This window comes from Lissotriton helveticus, chromosome 4_1 (genome assembly GCF_964261635.1).
Source record: "Lissotriton helveticus chromosome 4_1, aLisHel1.1, whole genome shotgun sequence".
NCBI classification, from domain to species: Eukaryota; Metazoa; Chordata; class Amphibia; order Caudata; family Salamandridae; genus Lissotriton; species Lissotriton helveticus.
In genome coordinates, this window is record NC_136063.1 from 655,868,635 (window position 1) to 655,879,381 (window position 10,747).

Genomic DNA, 10,747 nt, shown 5'->3' on the forward strand with positions numbered 1-10,747 from the left:
CAGTTGTGACTACCACTGGGTAAAATATAGGTATTTTATATAAACAAAGGTTTAAATTGAGTCATGGTTGCCTTTGGTTTTAACATCTTAACATATGTTTAAAGAACACCAGAAATGCACTTAAAAAGCACAAATAAAGTGCAGTTATTGTTCTGAAAAGAAACAAAAAAAAACACTGGTTAGAACTTTATGGTTAGGACTGCAATCAATAACTTGAACAGCCATGCAAACCATAGCTCGATACAAAAGGGGATGATGGACGGAGAGTTTGAGCAAATCAAACACTCACCCCCAGTCAACTGATCTGGGTTTAATCCATCACCATTCTTAAGCACACTCAGCCACCCCATTTCAGACATGGCTATATGCAAATCAGTCTGACCCTGTGCCTCATGGGAACAGTCCAGCCCGAACTGCCAAGCCATGTCTTCCATGGACCGGAAACAAGCATCCTGGGACCGGTTTCGGATTCATAATCCACATCAGCCAGGCTATCTTGAATCCAGTGGCCAAGTGAGCAAGGAACTCACGTCTGAGCATACCCTGCCACACTTAGGGCGAACAAAGCGATACAAAAGGGGATGATGGACGGAGAGTTTGAGCAAATCAAACACTCAACCCCAGTCAACTGATCTGGGTTTAATCCATCACCATTCTTAAGCCCACTCAGCCACCCCATTTCAGACATGGCTATATGCAAATCAGTCTGACCCTGTGCCTCATGGGAACAGTCCAGCCCGAACTGCCAAGCCATGTCTTCCATGGACCGGAAACAAGCATTCTGGGACCGGTTTCGGATTCATAATCCTCATCAGCCAGGCTATCTTGAATCCAGTGGCCAAGTGAGCAAGGGACTCACGTCTGAGCATACCCTGCCACACTTAGGGCGAACAAAGCGATACAAAAGGGGATGATGGACGGAGCGTTTGAGCAAATCAAACACTCACCCCCACTGGATTCAAGATAGCCTGGCTGATGAGGATTATGAATCCGAAACCGGTCCCAGGATGCTAGTTTCCGGTCCAGGGAAGACATGGCTTGGCAGTTCGGGCTGGACTGTTCCCATAAGGCACAGGGTCAGACTGATTTGCATATAGCCATGTCTGAACTGGGGTGGCTGAGTGGGCTAAAGAATGGTGATGGATTAAACCCAGATCAGTTGACCGGGGGTGAGTGTTGGATTTGCTCAAACGCTCCGTCCATCATCTCCTTTTGTATCGCTTTGTTCGCCCCAAGTGTGGCAGGGTATGCTCAGACGTGAGTCCCTTGCTCACTTGGCCACTGGATTCAAGATAGCCTGGCTGATGAGGATTATGAATCCGAAACCGGTCCCAGGATGCTTGTTTCCGGTCCAGGGAAGACATGGCTTGGCAGTTCGGGCTGGACTGTTCCCATGAGGCACAGGGTCAGACTGATTTGCATATAGCCATGTCTGACTGAGGTGGCTGAGTGGGCTAAAGAATGGTATGGATTAAACCCAGATCAGTTGACCGGGGGTGAGTGTTTGATTTGCTCAAACGCTCCGTCCATCATCTCCTTTTGTATCGCTTTGTTCGCCCTAAGTGTGGCAGGGTATGCTCAGACGTGAGTCCCTTGCTCACTTGGCCACTGGATTCAAGATAGCCTGGCTGATGAGTATTATGAATCCGAAACCGGTCACAGGATGCTTGTTTCCGGTCCAGGGAAGACATGGCTTGGCAGTTCGGGCTGGACTGTTCCCATAAGGCACAGGGTCAGACTGATTTGCATATGGAATGGAATGGAATGGATGTGGATTTATAGAGCGCGAATTGCTGCCTGAGGGCGTCCAAGCGCTAAATATAGCCTATAGCCATGTCTGAACTGGGGTGGCTGAGTGGGCTAAAGAATGGTGATGGATTAAACCCAGATCAGTTGACTGGGGGTGAGTGTTTGATTTGCTCAAACGCTCCGTCCATCATCTCCTTTTGTATCGCTTTGTAATGCAAACCATAACTAGCACACCAAGTGCAATGTTTATGACCTCACAAAATGCACGCAAACAAATAACACCTATAAGCAAAATGTAATGAAATAACATCCTCATGACTTTTACCAATTCTCCCCCTGGATATTGGTGAAGAGCTATTTAAACACAGCAGCTGTGAGTCCACGCTAATGGTGCCAAAGGTAAGAACATCTAGATACGTTGCATTAATTGCGCTGGTGACCAGTAGTTTTGCATTGGCAATTTAATTGACTGGAATATAGAAAGTGTGAATTGCACTCTATGCAAATGTTGCTCTTGCACTGTTTGATTACTGCACATGTCATTTTGTTGGTCAGAGTAAATGCTAGTCATTTTTTTTACAGAAGAGCCATATCATTTAAACCCGAAATATTGGGCAATGCATATCAAGCACACCTTCTGCTGGCTGCAGACTCACACTGATCACGTAATTTCCGCTCACATGAGACTTTGTTCAACCAGAACATATCTTAAAGGAATTGCAAATGAGGATGTGGAATGCAGCCACATGTGCTGCAGTAGCAATGAGCAAAGAATGACTTTAGAATCTATGGAAAACACACGAACTGGTACCTCACATGCCTTTTCTAAGCAAAGACAAACCTCTCATCAGTGACAGCTGGTGGAACTTGAAAGGGATGGGGCAGCCCTTGTATACATGCTTTAACATGCGGGAGCATTTCAGTATAGTACATCAGTTTATATCACTATATTGAGAGGGATTTATTAAAACTGTTAATAAATACCTCAATATGGAGATAGAAACTAATATACTAAAGTGAAACACACCCGTATTTTAAAAGCATACAAGAGGCTCGAGCACTTTTAAAATATGTCATTTTAGGATTCACACATCATGAATTTACTTATTTAACCCTTTGCATGCTGATGACGGAACCGCTCCGTCATCAGCTGCGGGTGCGCTGTGCTGATGACGGAGCGGTTCCGTCATGGCCCGCCCCGCTCAATAGAACGCTCATGCATGGCGCGAATTCCGCGCCTGCGCTGAGGGTTCTATTGAGCGGGGCGGGCCATGACGGAACCGCTCCGTCACCAGCATAGCTCAACCGACGCTGGTGATGGAGCGGTTCCGTCACCAGCATGCGGCCGCCGCGCGGCCGCCCCGCCCCCTTAGCACTGCGGCGGAATAGCCGCCGCAGTGAAGGGGTTAAAAGTGCTCTCGTACCCTTATAACATGCAGGAGCATTTCACTGTAGTACATCAGTTTATATCAACATAATAAGAGACATTTATTAACAGTATTAATAAATGCCTCTCAATATAGTGCTATAAACTGATGTACTAAAGTGAAATGCTCCAGCATGATAAAAGCACACAAAGGGAGCACTTTCAAATCCGGGAGCTCTGAGTGTGTGCTCTGCTGTGCAAGCGTGCTGTTTATTTTTATTGTTTCATAAACAATAAAAACGATCCACAGATCTGGCAGGCATAATGGAAGGCCTCCATGCCCCAAATCTCACTTCTCTGCAAATTCTGTTTGTGGAACACACTGGCTGGCCCGCAATAGGGTGTGCTTCTGCTGTTCCAGTCCAGGATGTGAGGCTTGAGAATGCCAAGAGTGCCCTCTTAACTTTCGATATAAATACTTGCTATGAACAGATACTATGTGCATGCTAAAGAAGAGTATCGGTCTACAGCATGCATGTGGCTCGAGGTCACAGAGTCTCATGAATCTGTGATCTCGAACCATGGAGCATATTACCAACAACTAGCGATAATTATCGCTGAGTTGGCTTAGCAGGAATATTTCTATCGCCGCCCTTCACCTGTTTTTATCGCTGAGATACCTTGCTATTAGCAAGGTTTATCTCTGGAGCAATAAAAAACAGGCAAAATGCGTGAATATCGCTGTCAATACAGCGATATTCAGGCATTACCGTGACAATGCTCTTACCCATGTTATCCACCTCTCATTGGATAACATGGCTAAGAACTGGTCAGGGCAGGCGTTAGCTTTTGGAGAAATTAGCGCGAATATTTCCAAACTACGTCTGTGTTGATCATAGGCGATAGCGATTGCAGCGACTGTTTTCAGTCGCTGACATTTTGGCACGCCCACTTTGTAGGTCATTAGCGATAATTATCGCTGACATGCAAAGTGGGCCCCAAAATGCCCGCTATCGCCTACAAGCTGTCGCTAACTGGTGTTAGCGACAGCTTGGTAATAGGGCGATAAAATTATTGCCGCTTCAGCGGGAAAAAGTCCCGCTAAAGCGGCGATAATGGCCCTTGGTAATATGCCCCCATATGCCTGGAATTGCGAGTGCGGAAATCACCTTAAACCTTACTTAGATAGCCTGGAATTTCCATGCCTCCCAAAGCCGATCAATCTTTGCCACTGTATTAGAATGGAGCATCACACAACATAGTCATCATTATTTACATTTGAAGCTCAGCCAATAAAGAGAGGTTTAGTGAAATCTCATAATTTTATCCTCCCTTTAAGAAATTAGCTTGTATTTTTGTTCATTTTTATTCATATTAGTCAAATAGATCCAATTACAGAATTTATCGAAAATAAGTTTGGTTAGAACAGGCATAGAAAATAACAGCGTGTGCCATTCAGAATTTTGTCCCTATTCTAAACTAAAGGACCTATCCTATCCTAACGAGAACCCGTGTAGAGTTCCCTGTGGAAAAGAGCAAGTACATGCTGTAGAAAAGTCTGTAGAAAAGTCAGCTAACTGAAAAAATGTAGAACTCCCCATAAAGGGTCAGCCAACCATTAAGACAGGTAAAAGGAAAGAACCACAGCAGTAGCTATGATTGTCATAGGGATAGAAAGTCTCCTAACTTAGAGCAAGGATAATCGAAGAAAATCACTGTTAGCAACAGCCTATGGTATTTTGAGCTAGCACCATAAAGTGCGAAGGGGATGACAGGGTAGGAGTATATAGAATGCCTTGACTCTTAAGCTAGGAACACATACTATATAGAAAAGCCACTAAACATGTTGCAAAAACAGGCGAATATGTCATCAACATCCAATGGAGGAAGATCGTCCGATGGTCTGTCATCTTCATCCTCGATTCCCACGGTAAACGTCCATGTCGATATGCATTCATTCAGATGCGGCTCAACTTTTTACAAAAAGATATATCTATGAAAGTTCTCATGAGAACCTTTCTGCAATCCTACTCTGTTAGCTACTTTGTGTCCCATCCTGCAACAATGAGCTGATTTATAAAATGAACCATTTAAATCTGGTATGTTTTAGTTACATCACAAAACTTAAATAGAGTGAAATTATATGGTTTGAGGAAAAGAGAAATACTTTTTTCAGGAAACAACACATTTCATAAAGAGGTCAGGTTCTACAATTCAAACATTAATTCATCTTTTGCCAAACCATTTATAGGGCCTTATTTATGAAGGCCTTGCGCCGCCGGTGCTTCACTTTTAACATGGGAAAAAGTGACGGACCGGTGGCGCAAGGCTTTCATAAATGAGGCCCATAGTCTTTAGGGATAGAGAAGAATAAAAGATTTGTGCAGGGTAAAAAGCAGTGTGAGAATGATAGAAATTAGAGCTTTCTGCAGAAATAAGCAGCATTTTCAATGTTGCACGTTTAATAAAGGCCCGTTTTCCAAATGTCTGTACACATTTCTATTTTAAACGTTAAGGCACATTTCTTTATTAGAAGGTAGTACTTGTTTCGTAAAATGTTCCCACTTTCTCACAATCCTTCACAAGATGGAAGCAACACTCTTTTCCAACAGGTCACAGGTGATAAGTTGGGAAATGCTGCACCCTATGAAAGTGATTGACAGGCTGTCCCAGGAATTGAGGGCGTATGCCCTAGATGCCCGTGACTGCTTGTACATATGACGCTGTTTATGACATAAATGGGAGCTCTCATCAGACCCTCAATCGCTGCAGGCCAGGGCTGGTGCTAGGTCAGACCTTAGCCTGCATAGGGATTTTTTTTTACAAAAGGGAAATGCGGAGGGACAACTGCGCAGGTGTACCTCCCAAATGTGCCTGACTCATCACAGGAAGTGAGAGGCAGCCAGGAACTTAAGCAGCACCCACCATGGGCTTAAAGCCCTTATTTAATACAAAAAAAACATACTTGGATGGTAATTGCTCTCTGCGATTACCATCCACATAGCTTGAAGAAAAGTGACGTGGCCAGCGCTCTGGCACCCTCTAGTGGCAGCCGATGCTGCCTTTCACACCATTTTAGCCAAGAGGACCACTCGTGCGTAAAAACTGTAAATCTCATGAGTTATATACATATCAGGCGCGCAACACCCATTGGGCTCACCGGGCTTCAGCCCCCCCGTCGCCTCCTCTGCCCGGGCTAAGATGACACACACTGAAATCATTAACTAACGCTGCGCATCGGAGCCGAGAATGTGATTTTTATTATGCATTCTGAGAGGCCCAGCAGCCCGAGCAGACAGCCAGCCTCTGAACAGTTTCCTCGAGTGAACCCCCCTGCCCTGACCTCTTGATTTCCTTTAGAGTGGCGCCGCTGAGGTGAAATCCTTGCCTGAAGGCAGGGATTTCACCTAAGCACTTGATGGGTTATAAGCATTGGGTGTGAAGTGCACAGCAGGGGGGAAGGCATGGCCAGTGCAGGTGACGCTTTTCTTTTGTATGGGAATTTCTGCTGGCGTCATAGCCTAGGTGCTGTCTGTGCACTTGTAAGGATGTGTATTCCATACAAGTGCACAGACAGCAAACCCTGGGCTAAGACACCAGCAGAAATTAATTTTCAAAGGAAAAGCATCACCTGCACTGCCATCCCTTTCACCCTGCTGTCTGTGCACTTGGATGGAATTCACATCCACCGCACTGCTCACCAGATAAATGGTGAACAGGGCCATGGATCTTTCTATTTTTGCATCCAAGGGCAGCAGCGAAGAAGCAGAGGGGACCCAGGCAAGGAGAATCCAGGAGACCTATCTACTCTGAGACCTTCGAGGGGCTGGATGCCAGGACGCAGTGCTGCTGATCAGCCCGACTCCACAGTATAGTATCAGAGGAGCAGGCAGCAGTTTTTATGTAAGTTCCAGTAACTTTAATGCATTTTTCAGCACATCATTACCTACTGCCTGCATATCTAGGTTACTGTGAATGTTGTTCTTGACTTGTACATGCATAGAAACGTCAAAGAGGACAGTCCCCTCCAAATATGCAACTGTAATGTAAGTTTGTAGTGTTCATTTTTTTTGGGGGTGCTAGTGGGTAACTTTAGAGTTCAGAGTGGGTGTGGGTTTTAGGGAGCCAGTGAGTAATTTTATGGTTCATGGTGGGTTACAAATTGGGGTGCCAGGGGTTAATTTTAGGGTTCTGAGCGGGTATGGGTTTTGGGGTGCCAGGGGTCATTTTAGGGTTCAGCGTGGGTATGTGTTTTGGTGTGCCAGGGGTAATTTTAGGGTTCAGGGAAGGTGTGGGTTTTGGGGTGTCAGCGGGCAATTTTAGGGTTCAGGGTGGGTATGGGTTATGGGGTGCCGGGGGAATTTATGGTTCAGCATGGGTATGGGTTTTTGGGTGCCAGAGGGTAATTTTAGGGTGTGTGGTGGGTATGGGTTTTGGGGTGCCAGGGGTGGAGGGGATACTTTTAGAGTTCAGGGTGGGTGTGGGTTTTGGGGTGCCATGGGATTAATTTTAGGGTTCAGCGTGGGTATGTGTTTTATAGTGCCAGGGGTAATTTTAGGGTTTAGGGCAGGTGTGGGTTTTGGGATGTTAGGGGGCTATTTTAGGGTTCAGGGTGGTTATGGGGTGCCAGAGGGGAATTTATGGTTCTGCATGGGTATGGATTTTTGGGTGCCCGGGGTAATTTTAAGGTTCAGGGTGGGTATGGGTTTTGAGGGCAATGAGGGAATTTATGGTTCAGCATGGGTATGGTTTCTGGGGTGCCAGGGGTAATTTAAGGTTCAGGGTGGTAATGGGTTTTGGAGTACCAGGGGGTGATTTTAGGGTGGGTATGGGGTTTGGGGTGCCGGGGGGGGGATAATTTTAGGGACCAGGATGGGTATGGGTTTTGGGGTGCCAGGGGGGCGGATACTTTTAGGGTTCAGGGTGGGTGTGGGTTTTGTGGTGCCATGGGATTAATTTTAGGGTTCAGCGTGGGTATGTGTTTTATAGTGCCAAGGGTAATTTTAGGGTTTAGGGCAGGTGTGGGTTTTGGGATGTCAGGGGGCTATTTTAGGGTTCAGGGTGGGTATGGGTTATGGGGTGCCAGAGGGGAATTTATGGCTCGGTATGGGTTTTGGGGTGCCTGGGGTAATTTTAAGGTTCAGGGTGGGTATGGGTTTTGGGGGGCAAGGGGGGAATTTATGGTTCAGCATGGGTATGGTTTCTGGGGTGCCAGGGGTAATTTAAGGTTCAGGGTGGTAATGGGTTTTGGGGTGCCAGGGGGTAATTTTAGGGTGTGGGGTGGGTATGGGTTTTGGGGTGCCGCAGGGGGGGGATAATTTTAGGGATCAGGATGGGTATGGGTTTTGGGGTGCCAGGGGTAATTTTAGGGTTCAGCGTGGGTATGTGTTTTGGTGTGCCAGGGGTAATTTTAAGATTCAGGGTGAGTATGGGTTTTGGGGGGCAAGGGTGTAATTTTAGGGATCACTGCGGGTATGGGTTTTGGGGTGCCAGAGGTCATTTTAGGGTTCAGGGTGGGTATGGGTTTTTGGGTGCCAGGGGGGTGATTTTAGGGTTCAGGATGGTAATGGGTTTTGGGGTGCCAGGGGGTAATTTTAGGGTGTGGGGTGGGCATGGGTCTTGGGGTGCCGGGGGGATAATTTTAGGGATAGGTATGGGTTTTGGGGTGCCAGGGGTAATTTTAGGGTTCAGGGCGGGTATGGGTTTTAGGGTGTGAGGGGGTTAATGTTAGGGTTCAGCGTGGGTATGTGTTTTGGTGTGTCAGGGGTAATTTTAAGATTCAGGGTGAGTAGGGGTTTTGGGGGGCAAAGGTGTAATTTTAGGGATCACTGCGGCTATGGGTTTTGGGGTGCCAGAGGTCATTTTAGGGTTCAGGGTGGGTATGGGTTTTAGGGTGCCAGGGGGGTGATTTTAGGGTTCAGGATGGTAATGGGTTTTGGGGTGCCAGGGGGTAATTTTAGGGTGTGGGGTGGGTATGGGTCTTGGGGTGCCGGGTGGATAATTTTAGGGATCGGTATGGGTTTTGGGGTGCCAGGGGTAATTTTAGGGTTCAGGGCGGGTATGGGTTTTAGGGTGTGAGGGGGTTAATGTTAGGGTTCAGCGTGGGTATGTGTTTTGGTGTGTCAGGGGTAATTTTAAGATTCAGGGTGAGTATGGGTTTTGGGGGGCAAGGGTGTAATTTTAGGGATCACTGCGGGTATGGGTTTTGGGGTACCAGGGGTCATTTTAGGGTTCAGGGTGGGTATGGGTTTTGGGGTGCCAGGGGTAATTTAAGGGTTCAGGGCGGGTATGGGCTTTCGGGCTCCAGGGGGGTGATTTTAGGGTTCAGGGTGGTAATGGGTTTTGGGGTGCCAGGGGGTAATTTTAGGGTGTGGGGTGAGTATGGTTTTTGGGGTGCCAGGGGGGGATAATTTTAGGGATCAGGATGGGTATGGGTTTTGGGGTGCCGGGGGTAATTTTAGAGTTCAGGGCGGGTATGGGTTTTAAGGTGTGAGGGGGCATTAACCAATCCTGATTATCTGCCATTTTAGCTCCGCCCCATTGATTAACATTAGCCACGCCCCTTCTTTTGCCATGTTAGCCCCCCCCCGAAATGAAGACCTAGTTGCGCCCCTGACACATATTATGCATGGAGCAAATTCGTCAAATTATAGAAGGCCAACCATTAATGTAAACTGGACAAAGGTTTAAATGCAGCAAATTATAAACAAGGAAAAAACAGGTCTCCAGAACAATTGACGCTATATAGATGATGTAGTTTGGTGGAAATCATAGGCCTTGTTAGTTAATGGTTTCTTACTTAAAGTGAGCTTCAGCATAAAAACCAGCAACCTTTTTTAAGATATTGTACATAAAAACAACCTGCAACATTGTGATAAATAATGACATTTAGCAATTGCTAGAAAAAAAGGCTATATACCTTTCCTTTCCGAGAAAACTTCTCCCCTTGCAGAGAAAGTCGCCTTCGCCCAGTGTCCCCAAACGTGCCACGCAGGGTCATGTGAATGTCTGCATCTGTCTCAGACTTAGAGGACTTGTGTGTGGTGATGTACAGAAAGTACGTCTTCACTGAAAGTAAAAACAGGAGTGGTTGTTTTAGGGGTAAATACGCATGTTTAAGTTGACATGGTTTACAATTTTATTTAGAAGCGTCTTGAGACTTTTGTGCAGTACGATTCTGAATCTGGACCTACCTAAGTGCAGTTATGAAACATTACCCCAGAAGCACTGCCTACCTGCTCCAAACCTTTATTATGCCCTCGTCACAAGCAAGCTGGCGGACAGGAACGCCCTCTATGCCAGGACAGGGCCGGACTGGCCACAGCGGGCACCGGGCAATCCCCCGGTGCGCCGCACGGGTGGGGGTCGGTTTTGGACCCCTGGGTCCGTTTTTGTTACAGGGCCGAAAATCAGCCCTGTACCAAAATCGTCCGAAAACCAGCCCAGCAAAGAGCTCAGCTGCACCTCCAGGGAGTGGAGAGGGGGTGCTGGCCGAGCACTTTGCCAGGGTCGGTTGTGGTTCCCAGTCCGGCCCTGTGCCAGGATCAGAAAAATAAATCACCAGAAGGCTGCAGACAATTCAGAACTCAGCAGCCAGAATCACGTTCAACCTCCAATGCCACACTCATATCA

General features: G+C 46.8%; 1 protein-coding gene across 1 annotated transcript in view; it reads right to left on the bottom strand.

The window, feature by feature from the left end:
* The window catches only part of LOC144827279 (lipoxygenase homology domain-containing protein 1-like), a 453,506-nt gene extending 443,322 nt beyond the window's left edge, over window positions 1–10,184 (bottom strand). The window contains exon 1 of the mRNA XM_078685654.1: window positions 10,035–10,184. Within this exon, the coding sequence (XP_078541780.1) occupies window positions 10,035–10,115 (81 nt within the window). The 5' untranslated portion in view covers window positions 10,116–10,184. The remainder of the gene's footprint in view (window positions 1–10,034) is intronic.
* Window positions 10,185–10,747: the final 563 nt, after the last annotated feature.